This window comes from Aotus nancymaae, unplaced genomic scaffold, assembly GCF_030222135.1.
Source record: "Aotus nancymaae isolate 86718 unplaced genomic scaffold, 86718_ANA_hifiasm-v0.15.2.pri h1tg000041l, whole genome shotgun sequence".
Lineage (NCBI taxonomy): Eukaryota > Metazoa > Chordata > Mammalia > Primates > Aotidae > Aotus > Aotus nancymaae.
In genome coordinates, this window is record NW_026988455.1 from 174,910 (window position 1) to 199,890 (window position 24,981).

Here is a 24,981-nt window from a genome sequence, read left to right on the forward strand (position 1 = left end):
TCTAAAATAAAAATTCAGGCCAAGCATGGTGGCTCACACCTGTAATCCCAGCACTTCGGGAGACCACGGAAGGCAGATCACCTGAGGTCAGGAGCTCGAGACCAACCTGGCCAACATGGTGAAACCCTGTCTCTACTAAAAATACAAAAATTAGATGTGTTTGGTGGCAAACGCCTGTGATCCCAGCTACTCGGGAGGCTTAAGCAGGAGAATCACCTGAACCCAGGAGGCAGAGGTTGCAGTGAGCTGAGATCATGCCACTGTATGCCAGCCTGGGTGATAAAATAACTAATAAAGTACAAATTCAATTTAAAAAGCTCATACCTCTAATAATGTGCCAAGACCAACTCGCTCATTTTAGAGAGTGAAATGGGCCCAGAGAGGGTCAGTTCCTGGCCAGGATACCACTGCTGCTTCATAACAGAGCAAGAAGTGAGCAAAACCTAGGCCCTCTGAAATCCAAATACCATGTTTTTTTTCACTATTAGAGGTCATGAAGGTTACAACTTGAGATAAATCTCACTTACTTTAGGGAGATAGCCTAGTAAGTTTGTAGCATGCTCTTTGAGAAGTTTTAGTCTTTCTTCTTCAATAATTGCATTAATAAATCCTTGCCGCCTTTGCTGCAACTGCCACTCTTCCAGTTCACGTTGCTGGAAATGCAAATCAAATTTTGTTATCACAAACTACATTAATCTCTTATGAAGTTTTCAAATAAACTACTCATGCAATGAATTTGATAAAACTGATGAAGTAATTATGACACTAAGTTAAAAAGATTCTACATAATATATATTTTAAAATATATATTTTATGTCTGTATACCTATCTATATATCTTTTACTATCATTATTCCTTTAAAATTACAAGGAGGCAAACAAACACTTTCAGGCAAGTATCTTCATTACCAAGGGAAAAAATATTCAATGGAGTGACTGCCTAATACAGTAAATATGTGCTGAATACTTACCATATGCCAGATGCTGAAGAGTTTACAGTGTAAAACAAACACATAAAAAATAGTGAATAAAGAAGATCAGAGTTATCTGAAGGATAAATATTTTCATATATAGGTATATATCTTTTTAACAGATGATATGAAGCATGAGAGTTCCATTAGTATTTCTTAGGAAAGAGCTCTTGACTACTCTTAAATAATTACATCAAAATTCTGGGCCATATGGAAGAAATGACTTGAGCTATGTGACAGAACAGTGAACTATCTACTAAGCCACTGTTAATTTGAAACTGTACTTGCATTCAAACCTCATTCTATCTTAATTCATCCATTCCTTATAAAGGGGAGATACAGGAAGGTTCTGTAATGTTACAGGGGAAAGCAAACTTGATAGATTTTTGTTCAATGGTAGAGTCTAATTTGGGCATAATACAGGATTTCCCTTCTTAGGATCTGGTAGGCCACATTCAATGTCTATCCTAAAAAGAGCAATTTATAGTAAATTGTTTGGGTAGTTATGACATCAACTTATCCATTTAGGACAAATTCTGAATAGCTTTGGTGGTAGGAAACTATCTCCTGGGACGTTTCAGATTTGTGACTAACCACATAATTTTTGTAGAGGTACACAGAATTATAGATACCTATTTAGGAATATCTCTGAAATGCAAAAAAAACGTGGTTAGATCTTATAGGATTGTATAATGGTGTTAATTAATGACTTTCATCATAAAGAACAAAAGTGTTGCACAATCTTACTGACAAAACTAAGCCCACAGTATTATATTAGGAACATTTATTAAGTCTTTAAAAATTAAGACATGAATTATTTGTATAAGTATCTATGCATTAGGTGGCTTTATCTGATTTCCATTTAGTTGTTAGTCTGATTTCTAGTTAGTTGTTTTGCTAACTTTTCCAGGAGCTTTCTCCCATCCAAGTACTAACCAGGCCTGACCCTACTTAGCCTCTGAGAAAAGATGAGCTCCAATTTGAAATATATTTGAAACATTTGCATTATTTTGATTCCTACTTTGTATAGTTTTAAAATAAGTCATATAAGTCTCACTATTCTTCCTTTAAAAGTATTTAAATTCTTCCCCTCCTATTTCTGATTTTCAGAACACCTACATATTATCCATTTGGTTCTTAAACCACAAAAATCTAGTGAGAAAATGTAAGCATTTAGTTTCACAGATAAGACATAAATAAATCACTGTGTCCAAAGCCACAAACTTAGTTCCTTCTCCAATGCTTAAATCTACATTTCCAACTAGAAATCTTCCCCTGGGCCACTCAAATCATTTTGGGTGGACAAAATGGAATTATTTTCCTCCTCAGATTCTATTCATCTTCCTAGATACTCTTTCCTTAGGACATCACCCAGTCACTCATTAAAGATGGAAGTGAGGCATGGACATAGGGAGGGAACATCACACACTGGGGCCTGTCGGAAGGCAGGTGGGCGGTAAGGGGAGGGAGAGCATTAGGACAAATACCTAATGCATGGAGTGCTTAAAACCTAGATGATAGGTGCAGCAAACCATCATGGCACGTGTGTAATAAACGTTCATGTTCTGTACATGTATCCCAGAACTTAAAATAATAAAAAATAAATTATATTAGTGGTATCCTTAAGTCCTCTCTCACCTTTCTAGATCTCACTGGTCACCAAGCCCCATCAATTCCATATCCTTAACATCTCTCAGGTGGATTCCTTCTCCATTTGCATGGATTTCACTACTTATCACTGGGATTATTATAATAACTTACTTACTGGTCTCCCTATCTCCAAGCTTACTCCTCTCATATCTACCTTCAATTGCTGTCACTTGAATTGTCTTTCAAAGTGCAGATCTTAATATATAGCTTTCCAATCTTGGATGGCTTCCCTTGGAAATGCCCACCTTCTTAAAATAGCATGCAGGTTGTTCACGATCTGTTTTTCTCTCTCTGCCGTACCAAAGCGACCACAGCTATTATTATCACATGTATATGACATATTTATAATTACTTTTTATATATTTTTCTTAACCAAGACCATAAATTCATAGATGGCATGGACTTAAGTTTTATTTACCTTTTATGTTCTCAGTACTAACCAGTGTTTGGCACATAAAAAACATCAATAAATATTTTCTAGAAGCATAAATGCTCAGAAAATTTATATAGTATACTAGTAAACATGTATCTAACATTGTCTGGCATATAAAGCTTCTCAGTAAATGTTGAGTGGATGATAGATGAGCTAACTGCTGTTTAATGATAATGACCCAAAAAACCCCACAACTTTTTCTTACTTTGTCTGCGAGGAATTGTTTGCGACGCTCTTCAATAAGTTTTTCCACAGCCCTCCTGTGTTCCAGCTGCTTCATTCTTTGTTTCTGAGCATTCATTAATTCTATTCGATCATCTTCAGCAAATTTAGCTAGCATGGTTTTTCTAAAGTTCTCTTCTTCCTCTTTTGCAGCCTGTAGCACTAATTCCTTCAAGGCTATTTGTTCTTCAAAATCTTGCTTCATCTCTTTTTGCTTTCTCAGTTTCTCTTCTGCTTCTTCCTAAACAACAATACAGCTAAAAGTTAATTTAGGAACCACTTCCTTACACCAGATTTATAAAGAAAGAGTGATAGAGTTTGGTTAAATTTAGTATTATAATATGAAATAATGCAAACTGTAAAGGTTTTTCACGATAACACACTTCCCCCATCCCTTTAAAAGTAGCTGGATAAAGAACATTTTTACCTTTGGATTTTCTGTTACTCATGAACAAATTTTAATTCATGTTCACCATCTTGTTTCTCTGAATTAACCCAAAACTGCTTTGAAAAGAGCTGATTAAAAAAATTTTTTGGACACCTAGGTTTATTAATCTGCGGTCTATAGTAAATATCAGTCATTCTAGAGTCTTGCTTAAAACAGCTGTCCAAACCACAGAGAAATATTTTTCAGTTTCCAACTTCCTCCTCAAAATCAAACCTGCATTTTACCTGTCTCTAGTCTTCTAATAGTCCCTTCATTCTCCAAAATTCTCTAAAATTTAAAAAACAATTATCTACCAATGACAATCAGTACTTCTTTAGGGAAATTCAAATTTACTTGGACCAGTTAAGTCCTTTCCTTTATGTAAGCTTTATTTTCTGAACATTTTATAATGAAAAATTTCATACATACCAAAAAAGGTAATTTTACAATGGTCACTCACCTCTAAATATTCATGTGCCAAAGAGGGAATGCCAAGGAAAATGAATACATTGTAGTTAATAAAAATGAGAGAGCAAAATTTGTAAGATGCTGCTAAAGCAGTACTGAGAGACATTTAAAGCACTAAATGCATACATTTAGGAAAATGCATATATAGCACTAAGTGCATGTATGTGGGGAAAGTCTGAAATCAATAATCTAAGCTTCCACTTCAAAACCTATAAAAAGAACTGCAAAGTAAACCCAAAATAAACAGAAGGAAGAAAATCCAAAAAAATGTAGAAATCACTGGAATTAAAAATAGAAAATAGACAATTATCAGTGAAACAAAAGTCTAGCTCTTTAAAAAAAAAAAAAAATCAGTGAAATGGACAGACCTTTAACAAGGCTGACCAAGAAACAAAATGAATGAATAAACAAACTACCAATATCGGGACTAAAACACAGGACATCACTACAGACCCTAGAGACATCAAAAAGATTAACAGAGGAGTACTACAAATATTTATACATATATAAATTTGGCAAGTTAGATGAAATGGAGCACTCCCTTGAGAAACAAAAGCTACCAAAACTCACCAAATATGAAATAAGGTAATTTGAATAATCCTATCACTATTAAGGAGAGTGAATTAATAACTTAAAATTCCCTGAAAATAAAACTCCAAGTTAGGATGATTTCCCTGGAAAATTCCATCAAACGTTTAAAGAATTAACACCAATTCTACATAATCTCTTCCAGAAAACTGAAGAGGAGGAAACATTTCCCCATTCATTTCATGAAGACAGAATTACCCCACTACCAATATAAAAAAAATTATAGACCAATATTCCTCACATACATGGATGCACAAATCCTTAACACAGTATTAGAAAATAGATCACACATTAAAAGAATTATAAACCATGACCAAGTAGAGTTTATTATAGGGATGCAAGGCTGGTTCAATACTAAAAGAAAATCAATGTAATATACTAGGTTAAAAAGAAAAAGGACATAATCATATCAATAGAAAAAAGCATTTAACAAAATTTAACACTCCTTCATGGTAAGAAGCCCTCAGAGAAACAGGTAAAGAAGAAGACTTCCTTGACTTAATGAAGAACACCTACAAAAAAAAAATCTATAATTAACATTATAGATAATGATGAAAACCTGAATGCTTCCCCCTAAGATCATCAAGAAGGAAAGGTGATGACTACTCTCATCACTCTTATTCAACATAGCGCTAGCCAGTGGTGCTGGAAATTTTAGCTAGCACTTAAAGCAAGAAAAGGAAATAAAAAGTGTATACAGATCAGAAAGTAAGAAACAGCCTCTACCTATGGGCAGAAGACATACCTATGTAAAGAAAAAAATTTCTACAGCTAACAAGTGATTTCAGCAAGGTTTTGAGATTCAAGGTAAACATAAAAATATCAATTCATTAGCAATGAGTATGTGGACACCAAAATTAAACAATATTCCATTTACAATTTACAATCGCTCAAGAAATGAAATACTTAGATGTAACAAAACACATACAGGATCCATATGCTGAAAACTATAGAATCCTGATGAAAAAACTCAAAGATCTAAATAAAGGGACAGCCAAATTGTATTCATGAACTTAATCTAATGCATTTATCAATTCTCCATAAACTGATACTCAAATTTAATGCAGTTCCTATAAAATTCCCAGCAAAATTATTTATAGAGGCACAAGTATTCTAAAATTCATACAGAAAGGCAAAAGAACTAGAATAGCTAAAAAAAAAAAAAAAATTTAAGACTTACTCTGTAGCTGAAGTATTCAAAACTGTGTAGTATTGGTGGAAGGATGGATACATACACCAACAGAAAAAAAACAGAGGCCCCAGGAATAGACTCACACAAATAGCCCCAACTGTATTTTAAGAAGGGTACAAAAGCAATTCAATGTTGGAGAAACAACCATTTCAACTGATGGTGTGGAACAACTGGACATCCAATGGCAAAATCTGTATTTGACTTCAGTCTCATCGTTTGTACCAAAAATTAACTCAAAACAGATCACAAACTGAAATGTAAAATGGAAAAGCAAGAAAAAAAACTTACAGAAAAAAAGGAGAAATTCTTAAGGAACTAGGCAAAGAGTTTCTAGAGTTGACACCAAAGCATTATCTATAAAAGGAAAAATTGATAAACTGAACTTCATAGAAATGGAAATCACTTACTCTAAGAAAAACCATGCTCTAAAATCATGTTAAAGGTATGAGACAAAGTTACAGACTAGGAGAAAATATTTGCAAATCACCCACCTGACAAAGGACTAGTTATCTAGAATATATGAAGAACTCTCAAAACCCAACAATGAATGAACAAACAACCCAATTAGAGAATCAAAGCAAAAGAATGAAGAACTATTTCATCAAAAAGGATCTTACACTGAAGAGGATGGCAAATAAACATATGAAAAGATGTTCAGAATCATTAGTCATCAGGAAAATGCAAAATAAAAATGGAAAATGCAAAATAAAACTACAAGATATCACTACATGGATATATTTTTTAAAAAAAACTTGAGTTTCTGAGGACAGAGGAGAAAAAAATTTAAAAATGGTGGCAACACCAAATGCTGGTGAGAATGCAGAAAGAATGCATAACTCATATGTATATTTCTGATGGGAATATTAAATGCTACAGCTGTTCTAGAAATCTCTTTGGCAGTCTGTTACACAGCTAACATGTAATTTACACAAAACTAAGCTAATGTGCTCTTGAGCATTTATTGCAGAGAAATGAAAATTGATGTTTACACAAAAACCTATACCTGAATGCTTACAGCAGATTTACTCATCAGAGCCAAATATTGGAAACATTCCAAGTGACCTTTACTGGGCGAATGGTAAAATAAATTGGTACATACATACCGATGGAATGTTACTCGGCAATAAAAAGGAACAAATTATCAATACAAGCAACAACTTGGATGAATTTCCAGGAAATTATGCTGAATAAAAAAAGCCAACTCCAAAAAGTTACATATTGTTTGATATCATTTATATAACATTCTTGAGGCACTTACTTTTTAATTAATATATAATTATAGGTTCATCCATGTTTTAGCATGATCAGTCTATCATTCTTTTCATAGCTGAATAACATTCTATTACATGGATATTTTTTTAATCCACTCATCAGACATTTGGGTTATTTCTACTTTTGGGTTAGTTCCACTTCTTGACTATTATGAATAATGCTGCATAAACATTTCTGTAAGTATTTGGGCAGACATAGGGTCATTAATTTTTAAGCATTCTTTTTTCTAATATATGCATTTAAAGATACAAAATTTCCTCTAAGCACTGCATTAACTGCACATCACATTTTGGTATGCTATTTTTTAAATCATTTAGTTTGAAGTATTTTTCTAGTTCCTATTATAATTCGTTCCCCTTTTCTCATTGCTTATTTAGAAATATATTGTTTAATTATAATATATTTAAGGATTCTGCAAGTAAATTTTCATTACTGATTTTTAATTTAATTCTACTGTAGTCAGAAAACATATCTGGTATTAATTAAAACGTTGAAAACTTACTGAGACTTCATTTATGTACTATAAGATTATCTATTTTGGTGAATGTTCCATGTTTGAATGGAATTTGTATTCTGCTGTTGTTGGGTGGAGTATTCTCTAAATGCCAGGTCAGGATACTGCTTTCAACACTATATCTTGTGGTGCTGACTACTTGATCTATAGATTAATAAGAACTGTGCACTGAAATACCATTCTGGACATAGGATCTGGCAAAGATTTCATGATGAAGACTCCAAAAGCAATTGTAACAAAAACAAAAATTGACAAGTGGGACCTAATTAAACTAAAGAGTTTTTCATAGCAAACTCAATTATCAACAGACTAAGTGAGACCTAATTAATGAGTTTCTTCACAGCAAACACAATTATCAACAGACTAAACAGATAGCCTACAGAATGGGAAAAAGTATTTGCAAACCATGCATCTGACAAAGGTCTAATATCCAGAATCTCTAAGGAATGTAAACAAATTAACAAGCAAAAAATAACCCTATTAAAAATAGGCTAAGGACATACATTGACAGCTCTCAAAGACAACATATATGTAGTCAACAAGCATATGAAAAAATGCTCAAAAGCACTATTCATTAGAGAAATGCAAATCAAAACCACAATGAGATAATACTGTCTCACATCAGTCAGAATGGCTACTATTAAAACGTCAAAAAATAATGGATGCTGGCAAGGTTGTGGAGAAAAAGGAATGCTTATATACTGTTGGTGGGAGTATAAACCAGTTCAACCATTGTAGAACACAGTGTGGTGATTCCTCAAAGAATGAAAACAGCATTACCATTTGACCCAGCAATCCCATTGCTGGGTATATACCCAAAGGAATATAAACTATTCTACCATAAAGACACATGCATGTGTATGTTTATAGCAGCACTATTCACAATAGCAAAGATACGGAATCCACCTAGATGCCCACCCATGGTGGACTGGATAAAGAAAATGTGGTACATATACACCACGGAACACCACACAGTCATAAAAAAAAACAAAATCACACCCTTTGCATTGACATGAATGGAGCTGGAGGCCATTAGCCTATGCTAATTAATGCAGGGATGGAAAACCAAATACCACATGTCTTCACCTATAAGAGCTAAATATTGAGTACACATAGACACAAAGAAGGAAAACAGACACTGGGGCCTACGTGAGGGTGGAGATGGGGGAAAGGGGAGGATCAATAAACTACCTATCGAGTACTATGCTGATTACCTGGGTGACAAAATAATGTGTACACTGAACCCCCATGACACACTAATTTACCCCTGTAACAAACCAGCACATGTACCACCTGAACCTAAAGTAAAAGTTGGAAAGAAAAAAAAAAAAAAACCTTGAACTCTGATTGTGGATTTGCCTATCTCCTTTCAGTTTTTGTCAGTTTTGCTTCATGTATTGTGAAGCTTTATTATTTAGGTTCACACACCCGAGTACTATTACATCTTCTAGATGAATTTACTGTATTATCATCATGAATTGCTTGTCCTGAAGTTGACTTTGTCCCATATTAACATAGCATACTCCCACTTGCTTTTGGATAGTGTCTGCATGTTATGTATCCTTTCACCATCCTTTTGCTTTTAAACTATATGTCTTCATACTTAAATTGTGATTACAGACAACATAGGTGCATCATGCTTTTTATGATACAGTTTACAAATTGATGCCTGAGTTTATCTTTTCAGCCAGCTTGAAAATTTCTCTTTTAACTGTAGTATACCATTTACATATAGTGTAATTACCAGTATTGTTGGATTTAAATGTACTGTCTCTCTTCTGTTTCATCTCAAAATTATATTCTTCTTTATGTTAATCATTCTTTCCATTTCTGAAACTTACTTTTAGCTTCCTCTTACATATTTCAGCTTGTTCTTCCTGGTATAATTCTTGTTGCACTTGTTGCAGATCTTCACGTTGCCGCAGCATTTCTTCCAATTTCTGTGTCAACTATTAAATTTTTAAAAAAACATAGATGTTCATAGGACCCAAATTCTATAACTAATATTTCAGAATTTTACTAGTGTTAAAGAAGTGGTTATTTTAATACCGCATTCTGAAGCTGTAGCCTTTTCTCCTCATTTTCTTGAACTTTTGCCATTCGATCTTCTTCTCTTTGCTGCTGCATGTTAGCAAATTCTATGATTTTTCTGTTTTCTTCTTCCATCTCCTCACGTTTCTTTTTTCTCCAGAGAGCCTGCTCTTTCTGAAACTCTTCCATATACCTTCGCAGTGCATTTGTTTTTTCTAACTTACGTTGTTTTTCCCTAAAAAGCAGTAACAAGCACAGATTTGTAGTAACATAAACAATAAACTATAAAAAAGTAATTTCATTTTGTTAATAACGTACAGAAAAATGCTACAGTTTTTTCATTCGTGCATGCAACAAACATTTTGAACGCCTACTATGTGCTAAATACATGAATTTTTCTTTGGGTAAAATACTATGATGCATCTCCTCTAACCTATTAATGAACTTTTATGCATCTTATTTCATAAAGGCTACAATCTGTTAACATTAGCCTTGCAGCACTCTACACTTAAGTTGTCCGCAAAAAAATTCATCAGAATACATGTCCTCTGACAAATGATATAAGCATATGTAAGAAAAACAGAGGTTTAGGTCATTCAGTGACTTAAGCATTTATTAATCATCAGATAATTCATTTATTAATTATGCTAACAGATGACAAGGAGTTGGTTCCAATTTATGTGATCATAGCTAATATTTATTGAGAACTTCCTATGTATTAGGCACTGTTCTAGGTGCTTTAGCTCCTCGCAACAAACCGATGCTAAATCTAAAGTCAACATTTAGGTATGTGAGAAAGTTACGATAAACTTACAATTGATCTTCTTCATAGATCTTCCTAACAATTTCATCGATCATGAGTTTCTCTTTCAGCAACTGCTCGTAAGCTTCCTGCTTTTTTTCTTCTTGTTCTTCAAGTTGTTTCTCTAAGTCAAGATAGTATTGTGCTTTCACTTTGTTTCGTTTGTCTTCTGCAGCATTCTCTTCCTTTATTATTCTCTCATGTTCTTCCATCATGGTTCTGGCTATTTTGGCATCACGTTTCTGTTATTAAAACAAAATTCATCTTTCCATTTTCAAATCTGAACACAGTAGTCAGATTTGGTGTAAAAATTGGTATATTTTACACCAATGTTATTGAATATTATAAAGTCAGATACATAAATGTTTTCATCTGTCTAGGTTAAAAAGCAAAAGTAAGTTATTATTACCTGAAGAGTGTGAATAATGAGTCAAACCCTAAGGAGGCTTTCCTATCCTTTCAAGTAGCTCTCTCAGGACAATACCTGATAAGGATTATTAATAACACCACAGGCCGGGCGTGGTGGCTCACGCCTGTAATCCAAACACTTTGGAGGCCAAGGTGGGCGGATCACCTGAGGTCGGGAGTTCAAGACCAGCCTGACCAACATGGTGAAACCCCATCTTTAAAAAAAATAAATAAATAAATAACGCCACATTCAAAAAACAGTGAGTAAAATTATAAGTACTTTATTAAAAACTGCTAAAGCAGTCATTACTCATCATTTTATTTATAAATTCATCTAGACAATTTTCACCATTTTTAGCTTCACTGTTTATCAGCTGCTATTTAAAGATGGTACTAACTTTTTCTTACAGGTCTGCTACTAAGTGGCTTTGAGCAACTCAAGTTTCTCCTACCTTAAACTTTCTCTCCTGCCATTGGCCTTGAAGTTTCCCCTTTCTGATTTATTAAAGGCCATTTAACGTAAAAGAATCACAGATGCTAGTGTGCCTATTTTCTGCAGCTTTTAATTCACTCAAGACCATTCCCGTTGTCAGGAGACAATCTTCCTTCTTGGATGGGTTAAACCCCTTAATTCTTTTGAGTATTTTTCAAAAGATTTAATAAAATAAGTTTTAAATGAAATATATTGAGGCACTTTTTTAAACTATCCTTTACCTTTATGATCACATCCCAAATGATGGAATGGTCAACAGTATCAAACATAAGGAGTAAACAGATTAAAATATGAATACTAAATGTCATTCCTGACGTCACTGAAGCCTTTAACATATACTATGATAATATGACTTGACAAAAAATTTTTCTGATTATCTTCTTTGTAAATGCTGTACTAAATTCTTTATTAAAAAATGAGATGAGATGACAATAACATTTATGTGTAGATTACCACACACCAATAAAAAACAATGTTCTCATTTTACAGATAAGAAAACTAAGGCTCAGAGAAAAAGCCAAAACCAGTACTTACATATCCTGACACCTAGTCCAGTCCTAGGAGTATTCGGCTTTCATTTTGTGGATCAATTTTTTTTAGAAAGTAGCAGCAATTCTCTTAGGAGTCAGATTAAAACGTCTACAACTACCTTGAATAATCTGAACTGCGAGGATCATTAAAACTGCAAACCACTGGACAAATAGGACATTGATTTTTCCACTTTATTTTTCAAAGAACAGAACTATATGGCTTAGAAAATGAAGTCTCTGCACCTTCTCTCATCACCTGCCACACCTAAAGGTATTCCTGTTAACAACATGCTGTGTACCCGCTAGACATTTTCTATATTAACACAAATGTACACACACAACACACACATATATATATGTCATTTATGGCAACTATTCTTAATTGATACCCATATTGCACTGCCCTGGTTAAGCATTTTGGTATCACCCCTCTAAGTGTGTGTGTGTAAGTATGTGTACATATGTTTATGTTGACATAAACAATAGATGTGTGTATATATACATTCATATATAATTGTCTGACCCTTCTATGTGATAATGAGAGCTCAAGGGATGATATGCACCTGGCTTTTAATTAACTGTTAATTCGATAAACCCTATTTTATATTTATACAGCATAATACTCCTAGTAACTATGCCCGAGACTCCCTGGCCCAAGAGTAACTCTAATCCTCAACTTGGTAGCATATCAGGAGTTACCAAGGGGGATAAAAGCAGAGAGAAACATGAGAAAAAGAAATGGCTTTTATAAAACAGGAGAGTTTCCTACATAAAATTATCAGAAAACAAGAAGGCTTCCTACATAAAATTAACAAGTCATTTACTCTTAAAAACATTTAAAAAATTAAAAATTCAGTAACATTTAACAATTTGTACTGTACTAGTTTGTCAATGAATAATCAGTTAGAGACCATAAAGAATGCTGGGAGTTACTGAATATAGCTGGTCATTCTAAGCAGCAACCTGTGCTTCTTAAAGCCTCTAATAATAAAAATGAAATCACCCAGGATTTCCTGTATCTTAAGGAGCCGAAAATTTACAAACATTTAAGAAATCTAGCAGTGTAAATTATTTGTAGAATATGACAATTTTTAAAGAAACAAGTCTGATTTGTATTTTTTAATGAAGCTAAAAACATAATGGCCAGAAACATTATTACCATTTGTTCATATTTAATGGCATCCTTTTCAGCAAGCTGAGATGCCCTTTCTTTATTCATATAAGCTGCTTTTAATTTCTTCTCCAATTCTCTGAGCTCAATGCTGTTTAAAAAAAAAAAAAAAAAAAATTTAAATTTTAGGACTGCAAGAGAATTAAAACCTCACAGAAAACTGAGTGACTGTATTTTTAGTTTTCACACAGAGTATACAGGGGGTATTATTTGATATTCATAGGAAAGATAATTCATCACATTTAATGAATGCCTTTAGGGCATGAGGGCTTACATTTTCTGGTTGAAAAGGACTGCTGCTCTGTTCTATTACATTCATCTATTTGCTCATCCTGTGTCAATACCATACTATCTCAACTACTGTAAATTATAATACCTTCATATTCTGGATAAGTCTCCAATTTTGGTCATCTTTTAAACACTGTCTTAGCCATTCTTGGTACTCTCATTTCCATATATATTTTAGAATCAGCTTGTCAGACTTCAAGATAAACAAAACTGGCTATGTTGTACTGAATTCATAAATCAATTTGGAGTATATTAATAACTTTACCTGAGTCTTCAATAAACATAGTATATCCTTCTAATTATTTAGGTTTTTAAAAAGTCTATCAATAATGTTTATATCTGTGTTTTATTTTGGTAAAGTAGTTTTATGCTTTTCATTAGGTATGTTTTATGTTCTTGTAAAGACTATGTTTAAAATCTCATTTTCTAATTGTTGATCATTTACAGAAATACAAGTAATGTTTACATACTAACTTTATATCCAATATCACTGAATTTACTATTTTTTAGTTTTCAGTTTTACTGATGTACAATATTCAATAAACTTAACATGTTTAAAGGATACAGTTTGGTAAGTTTTGACATATGTATGCACCTATGAAACTATCACCCCAGATCATGAACACATCCCAATCATTTCCTTATAAACCTGTGGTACCTCTCTTCCACCCCTTTATGTATGCACTTATCCTGAGGCAAACTAATTTTTTGTCACTTTAGGCAGTATGAATTTCCTAGAATTCATATAAATGGAAACATATAGCAGGTACTGTTTTTCTCCGGCTTCTTCCACTCAGAATATTTTGAAATACATCCATTTATTGCATATATTAATTGCTTACTCCTTTTTATTGCAGGATATTATTTTAGATTATAGATAGCCACTCAGATTGCTTATCTATTCACATGTTGACGGACATTTGAGTTGTTTCAAATGTGGACACTGCAAATAAATCTGCTATAGAAATTTGAGTACCAGCTGTTTGTGGTCATATGCTTTTGGATAAATACTTGGAGTGGAATGATCAGATCATACAGTAGAACCATGTTCAGCTTCTTCTAAAGTGGTTTTTATTTTAATTTCATTATTTATTTCAACTATTAGAGATACTGGAGGTAACTGTGCAGACTTGTTACATGGGAATATTGTGTAATACTGATGTTTGGAGTCACCAGGTAGTGAGCACAGAACCAAATAGGTTGTTTTTTAACCCACTTCTCTACCCTCTCATAGTCCACAGTGTCTGTTGTTCCCATGTATGTCTATGTGTGCTCAATGTTTAGCTCCTACCTATAAGTGAGAATATGCAGTATTTAGTTTTCTGTTTACTGCGTTAATTTGTTTAGGATAACACCCTCCTGCTCCATCCATGTTTCTGCAAAAGATATAATTTCATTCTTTTTATGGCTGTAGAGTATTCCATGGTATATATGTACCATATTTTCTTTATCCAATCTCCCACTGATGGGCACCTGAGTTGATTCCATGTCTTTGCTATTAAGAATAGCACAGCAATGAACATATGAATGCATATGCCTTTTTGGTAGAATGCTTTATTAATTATTACTTACTTAGAGATTATTTTATTTTTTGGAGACGGAGTCTCGCTCTGTCACTCAGGCTGGAGTGCAGTAGCATGATCTTGGCTCACTGCAACCTCTACCACCCAGGTGCACGTGTTTCTACTGCCTCAGCCTCCCAAGCAGCTGGGACTACAGGTGTGTGCCACCACGTCCAGTTAATTTTTTGTATTTTGAATACAGACAGAGTTACACCCTGTTGGCTAGGATGGTCTCAAACTCCTGACCTCTGGTTATCCACCCGCCTTGGCCTTCTCAAAAACTTAGTTTCCAGACACCAGCCAAGGACCAAACTTACAAGAAGGACTTTCTAAGATAGCAGCCTCATGCCTACTATGTTAACTCTTTTTTGCATGACTTTTTTAGAGTCATTAATCCTATTATCATGCTTTATTCTCTATTAGTTATATTTTCTATTCAAAATTTTTATTATAGCTATTATAGCATGTTTGTTTCCAGTTCAATAAATTTATCATTATTATTTGACAAGGAAAGATTCTGGACTTTAACTTCACTTACTTCCTGTCTCATTTTTGTCATACTTTCAACTCTCTACATATTTTAAATCCCAAAAGACGTAATAAATGTTTTATGCATTCAAATTTCACCTAAATTTACTACACATCTACCTCTTGCAATTCTGAAATTAAACTTGGATTCATTTTTTTCTTCTGTTAATACCTAATGAAGAACTGCTAGAATTCCCTTTAATGCAATATTACTAGTGATCAATCTTCTGTTTTTGCTTCTCAGAAAATGTTATTTTGTGCACTTTTAATTCATCTATTTTATTTTGTGAATTAACAGCTTATCAGTTCAGAACATAACTGTGGTGGTATTAGTAAGGTAATGGTAACAGTATTAATAAGGAAAAACTGTCTCTGCCTTTTCTTTGAAATGGTTTAGCTGAACTTATATATAAATGATATATGAGGTACTTGTTTTTACATTCATAAAAGTATGTATTAACTATGTAATAAATGCATTTAATTAGTTGGGCAATTAATTATATAACTAATTAATTGTTGAGTGCCATACTTTAAAATAGGATTCCTAAAAATAAACAGTAAGTTTCCCAACTCCAGTTAAAAACAGCAGCAAAGGTAAAGTATCTTTTAAGTACTTTCTTGGATTATTACAAAACCATGTGCTTAAAAATCAATTAACAAGAGTCTTATGATTTCTGAAATCAAACAAATATTTTCAAAATAAACTTCAAAGATTTTTAAAATACACTATGCGTTTTAAAAAAATAATTTCTTTTACAGTAAAAAAAGCTTAATCTTAATATAGGTGATTTTTAATTAATCAGGATACATTTTAAGCACCAGAGCAAACAGTTCCCTGAATTTAGACCTGCCAATTTGCACATGAATATACCAATTTGAAATATGGTCCATTTCTGCATGGCAGTCAAAATTTAGTATGGCTTGTGCACAAAACAAAAAAATTCTTAGCAATTCTGACACTGCTGAGATGAAGCATACTCTATGTGAAATAGTACTCAACTGAATGACTTTTAGTTTGAAAAAAAATTCTACGAAGTACAAAATTCTGGGTGAGTTGTAAATTTGTTGTATATACTCAAGCACTTTTTTCCTTTTAATTTTTGTGGGTACACAGTATATATCTGTATATAATTATGGGGTGCATGAGATGTTTTTATATAGGCATGCAATGCATAATAATCACATCAGGGAAAATGGAGTATCCGTCCCCTCAAGCATTTATCCTTTGTATTACAAATAATCCAATTATACTATTTTAGTTATTTTTAAATGTCCAATGAAATTATTATCAACTATAGTCACCCTGTTGTACTGTCAAATACTAGGTCTTATTCTACTTTTTATTTTGTACCTATGTAAATCTGCTATCTTCTAATTTCTACTGTTTCTATTCAAGATTCAGTCATACTTGTTACTGCTGCCTCTTTGGAGGTAATAGTCTTCTTGGTTCTGGATGTTTTTATTTTTTTATGATTTTCTATTACTTTTGGATTTAAAAGTCTTACTAGGATGAGTGAAGATACAGTTTTCATTACTTACAATTTTCTAAACATTCCTGAGCAGCATCTCCTCAAATAATGCTTCTATATTACCCTCTTTCACCTCTACTACCAGGACTAAAATTATATTACTACATTTGCTAGAATTTTCTACCACTGCCCATATCTCTTTTAAATTCTCATCTGTATTTTTCTATCCTTCTGTCTCTCTATGTTTTATTCTGAATATTTTCTAGAACCTGTTCAGATTATCCCTTCATCTGTGTCCAATAAAATCTAATTGTTTATTACTGAAGTAAAACATGCACTAAAGTGTACAGATCTTAAGTGTACAGCTTGTAGAACGCTGTTGAACATAATGCCATGTGCTTATTGGCCAAGCTCTGCTTCACTCAACTCTCAGCCATTTTTGGGAATCAGTAGAAACCTCTAGAGGAAATGCCGATACAAATACCAGGCTCACGTTCTGGATTTCTGCCTTTCACAGATCTTAATTTTTTGCTTTTCCCAGACTTTCTTTTCTCAGGAGGAACACTTATCTGAAAAATCTAAACTGCAATTGCTAAAAGTGAAAACTCTTCTATTTAATTCTTGTTTTCAGTGAATTAGAGATAAGAAATATTTCATCTTCAGATGCTAAAAGCTATGAGTGACAGCTAAAAATTACTGAAGAATTAGGATCCAAAAAGAGAGTTTGAGACTAGAAAAATATGCAGATTTTAGCAGTAATTCTAAATTTCTTTTCTAAGAATCAGTAATCTTAGAGAGTCCGATTAGAGTTGTGGAGCCAGAAAAATAAACATGGAAAACATTTGCCAAACATATTAATATAATTTAACAAGGTTCAAAATCCCTCATCCATGGTTACTATAGTATTCTATAGATGTCATGCTCAATTAAGATAAAATGCAACAACTACCAAAGTAAATTTCCAATATATTCTACTACATAAGTATATGATGGACATTTACTTGTCCCTGAGTTTTGATTAACACTGTGACAAGGCTGTTCCCCAAAATTCAACCTTAGGCAGGATCAAGAAACTGTCCTATCATCTGGATAACCTGACAGTCTTTGCTGGAGTATTATACAGAAGTATGGGGGAAATTAAGGAACATTAATAATTTAAACTGTCATCAGAAAAAAAACAAGGATAGTGAATAAACTTTAAGCCACGTTATATAAGAAACAACTGAAGGAACAAGGGATAGTTTACTTGCAGAAGAAAACATTTAGTGGGTTCATATGTATGGAAGGACATCCTAAACAAGATAGATCCATGAAGTTACAGAGAAATTAATTTTAAAACAATATTGGGCAAAAGATTATTTAACATTAATCAAGCTACCAATGACCCTCTTTACAGAAGTGGAAAAATCCACCTTAAACTTCATATGGAACCAAAAAACAGCCCACATAGCCAAGACAATCCTAAGCAAAAAGAACAAAGCGGGAGGCATCGTGCTACCTGACTTCAAACTACACTATAAGACTACAGTAATCAAAACAGCATGGTACTGGTACCAAAACAGAGATATAGACCAATGGAACAGAACAGAGATCTCGGAGGCAACACCACACATCTACAACCATCTGATCTTTGACAAACTTGACAAAAACAAGCAATGGGGAAAGGATTCCCTGTTTAATAAATGGTGCTAGGAAAACTGGCTAGCCATATGCAGAAAGCAGAAACTGGACCCCTTCCTGACACCTTACACTAAAATTGACTCCAGATGGATTAAAGACTTAAACATAAGACCTAACATCATAAAAACCCTGAAGAAAACCTGGGCAAAAACATTCAGGACATAGGCATAGGCAAAGACTTCATGACTAAAATACCAAAAGCACTGGCAACAAAAGCCAAAATAGACAAATGGGATCTAATTAAACTCCAGAGCTTACAGCAAAAGAAACAATCATAAGAGTAAAATGGCAATCAACAGAATGGGAAAAAATTTTTGCAATCTACCCATCTGACAAAGGGCTAATATCCAGAATCTACAAAAAACCAAAACAGATTTACAAGAAAAAAACAAACAAACCCATTCAAAAGTGAAGGATATGAACGGACACTTTTCAAAAGAAGACATATATGAGGGCAACAAACATACGAAAAAATGCTCATCATCACTGGTCATTAAAGAAACGCAAATCAAAACCACACTGAGATATACCATCTCACACCAGTTAGAATGGCAATCATCAAAAAATCTGGAGACAACAGATGCTGGAAAGGATGTGGAGAAACAGGAACACTTTCACACTGTCAGTGGGAGTGTAAAATCGTTCAACCATTGTGGAAGATAGTGTGGCAATTCCTCAAGGATCTAGAAATAGAAATTCCATTTGACCCAGCAATCCCATTACTGGGTATATACCCAAAGGATTACAAATCATTCTATTACAAAGACACATGGACACGTATGTTTATTGTGGCACTGTTTACAACAGCAAAGACCTGGAACCAACCCAAATGCCCATCAATGATAGACCAGACAAGGAAAATGTGGCACATATACACCATGGTATACTATTGCAGCCATTAAAAAAATGACGTTTGTGTCCTTTGTAGGGACATGGATGAATCTGGAAACCATCATTCTCAGCAAACTGACACAGGAACAGAAAATCAAACACTGCATGTTCTCACTCATAGGTGGGTGCTGAACAATGAGAACACATAGACACAGGGAGGGGAGCATCACACACTGGGGTCTGTTGTGTGGGGGGGCTAAGGGAGGGACAGTGGGGGGTAGGGAGGTGGGGAGGGATAACATGGGGAGAAATTCCAGATATAGGTGATGGGGGCGGAGGCAGCAAACCACTTTGCCATGTATGTACCTATGCAACAATCCTGCATGATCTGCACATGTACCCCAGAACCTAAAGTACAATTTTTAAAAAGTTCCTACTGCAGTAACTAGAGGTACTGAAACACAGGCTCAACAGTCATTCCAGAAATACTATAGAAAATTTATGTAGAGGTATAAAATTAAACTAATCATTACCTAAGTTTTCTCTTAAGACTAGAAATTCATTTTTTATAAGAGGTCACTTTAAAATTTATGTGTAAAGGAAAGAACAAGGGGACTGATACTTATTTTTCACTGTAAATATTAACACTTCCATAAATAAAAATTCTTTTCTCAAATAAATAGGCCTTAAAGCAGTAAGTATTTCCAGGCAAAATATTAACTAAGTGAAATGATGCAAACAAAGAAAATTCACTTTCAGGTGCTAAGAATTACATAAGAGTTTAAAGATAGCTTTGCGCGTGGCAGTATCATAGCCAATGAGGTTTATCCAAGGCGCAATTATTGCTAATTGAAAACTTTTCCCAATACCCTGCCATGAAGACTTGCAATATAGTCGGCATTGGCAACTTTTGACAATCTCTACGGAGACTGAATTTAAAAAATAAATAAAGAGTTTAAATTTAAAGACGAAATAAATGAAATTTAGAAAAACCAAGATACCTGTTTTCTCTTACTTGTTGCCTCATCTTTTCATCCTTTAGACTTTCATGTTTTAGCTTTGCCAGTTCCACAGCCAATTTTTCTTCTTGTTTAAGCTGGAGTTCTTTCAAACTCTTGTTTTCTTCTGCCTGAACAAAAAATAGAACTTCATTATTTGTCCTCTAGAATCAGATTTTTTTTCATCAATGTTGATTTTATAACAGAAAACTGAATGGCCTAAGGGCAACAATTGACTATGTTTTCTTTTAAAATGCAAACTATTGTTTCAATAAATACTTTTTCAAAACATTTTATCATGGAAAATTTCAAATATTGCCACTGGTAAGAATATTAAAATACACTCTTAGGAACTCATCACCCACGTTTTCAAAAAATGTCAAGATGCTGCTAATTATTTTTCTCTACCTTCCATTTCACTCTTTTTCCCTTATTCTTTTTCTGCTAGGTTGTTTTAAAACAATCTTAGACATCATGTCACTCACCACGTAAATAATTCAGTATGAATATCTACCTGATCAGAACTTCTAAATTCTTATTAATATAACAATCATGTCATTAACATGTCTAATTAACAATAATTCCTGTCTTAATGCCTACTACCATATCCATATTCAAGCCTCCCCAGTTGTCTCAAGATACTTTTTTTCTAGTTTGCTCAAATCAAAATCCAAACAAGATCCACATGTCTCATCTAATTATTATTTTTCTTAAGTCTCTTTTGTATTCTGTAACAATCACCTCACTACACACATTTTTCCCCGAAGCCACTGATTTGTTATAGAAATTAGGATATACATCCTGTAGAATGTTCCACATTTTCCATTTGACTGATTGCTTCCCCAGGATATATCACTTATTTCTCTTTTATATTTCCTGTAAAATAGCAGAAAGATCTAGAGCCTTGATTAAATTCAGTATCTAATAAAGACACATGAAAAGATGTTCAACATAACCAGCCATCAGGAAATGCAAATTAAAATTACAATGAGATATTACTATGTACCTATTGAAATCGCTAAAATTAAAAACAGTGGCAACACAGATGCTGGCAAGAAACTACTACTCATATATTGCTGTGTGAGAATGTAAAATGGTACAGGCATTCTGAAAATCAGTTTGATAGAAAACTAACATGCAACTGAGCATGGTGGCTTACACCTGTAATCCCAACACTTTGGGAGGCTGAGGTGGGAGGATTCTTAGGGCCAGGAGTTTGAGACCAGCCTAGGCAACACGGACACTGTCTTTACAGAAAATTAGCTAGGTGTGGTGGCACAAATTTGTAGTCCCAGATACTCAGGAAGTTGAGGTGGGAGAACCACCTGAAACCAGGAGTTAGAGGCTACAGTGAGCCATGATCATGCCACTGCACTCAGGCTGGGCAACAGAGCAAGACCCTGTCTCTTAAAAAAAGCCTCCATGTAATTATCACGCAACTCAACAATTTTACGTTTTAAGCATTTATCCCAGTGAAATGAAAACTGTTTATTTTAAAACCTGTATACAGATGTTTACAGCGTATTTATTCATAATAGCCAATACTGAAAATGCTCCAGACATCATCATGTGAATGGTCAAATAAACTGTGGTACATCCATACTATGGAATACCATTCAGCAATAAAAAGAAGCAATAAAAAAGAAGGCAAGCAAAACTTGAATGAATCTCCAGGAATTATGCTAAGTGAAAATAGCTAATTCCAAAAGATTACACACAGTTTGATGCCATTTATGTAACATTCTTGGAACATTTTTTTTTAATAATTAATATGTAATTTATATAGCATAAAATTCACCTTTCACGATTCAGTGATTTTGTATATTCACAATCTTGTGTTACTGTCACCACTATTTAGCTCCAGAACCCTAATAAAAACAGACTTTGAAGTTTTGGGTTCACAACAAAATCGAGCTGAAAGTACACAGAGTTCTCATATACTCCCTGTCCCCACACATGCTCAGCCTTCCCTATTATCAACCTCCTCCATTAGACTGGTACATTTGTTACACTCAACCTGTATTTACATTACTTAAACCTGTGCATCATTATCACCCTAAGTCCATAGTTTACATTAAGGTTCATTCTTGGTGGTGTACATTCTATGGGTTTTGGCAATGCATAATCATGTGTAACTACAATAGTATTGTACACAATCGTCTCACTACCCTAAAAATCCTCTGCACTCTGTTAAACCCTTCCTCCTTTAAAATTCCCAAAACAACTGATCTTTTTACTGTTCCCATAGTTTTGCCTTTCCCAGAATGTCATATAGTTGGAATTATACATAATGGAGCCTTTTTGGACTGGCTTCTTTCACTTAATAAGATGCATTTAAAGTTCCTCCACATCTTTTCATGGCTTGATACCTCATTTCATTTTGGCACTGAATAATATTGCATTGTCTGGATGTATCAGTTTATCCATTACCTATTGAAGGACATCTTGGTTGCTTCTAAATTTTGGCATTTATGCATAATGCTGCTATATATTATAAACAGTTGTGCTATGGCAGCTATAAAGCTACCATGTTATAAATACTATGTTTTTTATATGCCATAGATATATATATAGGTGATTGCGTGTACACACTATATAGAGCACATCTGTGTGTACAATTATGTGTGGCATAAAATGTCAATGCTCCAGAATGTTTACATCACCCCAAAATAAACCTATAACCTGTCAGCAGTCACTCACTGCTCCTCTCACCTTTTCCCCCAACCCCTGGCACCCACAAATCTATTTTTTGTCTCTATGGATTTGTTTATTCTGCATATTTCATATAAATGAAATCACACAACATGTGGCCTTGGTTGTGGTTTCTTTCACTTAGCATAATGTTTTCAAGGTTTATCCATGTTGTAGCATGTTATCAGCAATTTATTCCTTTTTATGGCCATGTAATATTCCACTGTAATGATGTAATACATTTTGTTTATCCATTTATCAACTGATTGATTGGCATCTGGGTTGTTTCTATTTTTGGGGGGTCATGAATAATGCTGCTATACTCATGTATAAGTTTATAGATATATGCCTTCAATTATCTCTTGGGAATATATTTAGAACCCAGCTACACCACACCTAGATTTCTGACTTGCAGAAACTGAGATAATAAATAGGTGTAGTTTTAAGCCACTAAGTTGGTGGTAATTTGTTACTTAGCAACAGAAAACTACTACAGCAACTAAAGTGTACTCTTCAAAATTGTCAAGGCCATAAAACACATGAAAAAGTGAAGAACTCTTACAAACTAGAGGAGACAAAGACTGGAGGAGAAACAACTAGATTAAAAAAATGGTTATAGTTTATTCAAGTGCAAAGCTTGAGGATAGCCACTCAGGAAACACAAACTCCAAAATAATGGGTCATTGTTCCAACGTGGGAAAGTTAAGGTTTCACTTATATAGGCAGAGACAGAGAAGCTTAACAGGATTGCAACATTTTCCATATAAGGTCAGTGTATCTATTATAGCAATTTAATTGGTTATAGCCTGCTGCATTCCAAGGAACATTCCATAAGAAGGAGTAATGATCTTGAGGGGTTTATCTCTGGTGTCTTTCCTAATCATTTACAGAACAAGAATAAGGAAGATTTAATCAGTAATTGGAAAAGCAGAAGCTGTAGCAGTATGCTATGTGACTCAGGACACATAACCACACTCCTCTCAAGGCTAAAAATAAAGTTCCAACAGCTCTAAGTTTGAATTATTTAATATCACAAGACTAATGAGACATGACAACTAAATGCAATTTATGATCCTCAAGTAGCAACAAAAGATATTAGCGGAAAAAAACAATGAAATCTGAATAAATCTCACAGTTAACAGTACTTAACTTCTCCATTTTGATAACTTTTCTATGATTTTCATCTATTTAAGATGTTAAGAAGCAGTCAGGTAAAAGGTATATGAGAATTTTCTACACTATTTTTGCAACTCTCCTATCAATCTAACACTATTTTTGCAACTCTGTCAATCTAAACTTATATCAAAATAAAAATTAAAAATATGCAGATTTCCAAGATTTCTTCACTGAAAAGCCCCAGAAAAAATGATAACCCAAGAATTATGAGTACACTTATGAGTATACAAGGTAACACCCAAGTTACCTTGAAATATTTTTTCCACTAAATGATAACAGGGCTTCCTGGAGCAATGGCTGATTCCAGGTGTAGGACAAGAAATATACGAGATGAGCTTTGTACTTCTCAGGGTTCTCTGGAGTAAGTGATTATGGAGGCAGGTGAGTTCTAAGATCTGCAAGGTGAGCTCGCAAGCTGAAGAACTAATGGTTTTGTTCTAGTTTGAGTCCTAAGGGCTGAGAACGAGCAGGCTTAAGATCCAGAGCCAATGTTTCAGTTTGAATTCAATGACAAGAAAAAAAAAAAAGGCAGATGTCCCAGTTTAAAGGCAATCAGGCATGAAGAATTCTCCCTAATTCAAAGGAAG

At 33.9% G+C, this 24,981-nt stretch overlaps 2 protein-coding genes and 1 non-coding gene across 4 annotated transcripts in view; 2 read left to right on the top strand and 1 right to left on the bottom strand.

The window, feature by feature from the left end:
- Window positions 1-14,021, top strand: part of TEX9 (testis expressed 9) — a 76,305-nt gene extending 62,284 nt beyond the window's left edge. For both annotated transcript variants that reach the window (XM_012443146.2, XM_012443147.2), the window contains exon 13: window positions 11,960-14,021. The gene's annotated coding sequence lies outside the window, so the exon portion shown is untranslated. The remainder of the gene's footprint in view (window positions 1-11,959) is intronic.
- The window catches only part of MNS1 (meiosis specific nuclear structural 1), a 34,329-nt gene that overhangs the window by 3,234 nt on the left and 6,114 nt on the right, over window positions 1-24,981 (bottom strand). The window contains exons 3-9 of the mRNA XM_012443145.2: window positions 20,531-20,658; window positions 13,160-13,262; window positions 10,582-10,811; window positions 9,786-10,002; window positions 9,578-9,685; window positions 3,259-3,516; window positions 528-653 (exon numbers count right to left, since the gene is read on the bottom strand). Coding sequence (XP_012298568.2) covers window positions 528-653; window positions 3,259-3,516; window positions 9,578-9,685; window positions 9,786-10,002; window positions 10,582-10,811; window positions 13,160-13,262; window positions 20,531-20,658 — 1,170 coding nt within the window. The remainder of the gene's footprint in view (window positions 1-527; window positions 654-3,258; window positions 3,517-9,577; window positions 9,686-9,785; window positions 10,003-10,581; window positions 10,812-13,159; window positions 13,263-20,530; window positions 20,659-24,981) is intronic.
- Window positions 20,319-20,458, top strand: LOC135268748 (U4 spliceosomal RNA). The gene has a single exon (XR_010337103.1). It is a non-coding gene; the product is annotated as a U4 spliceosomal RNA (small nuclear RNA).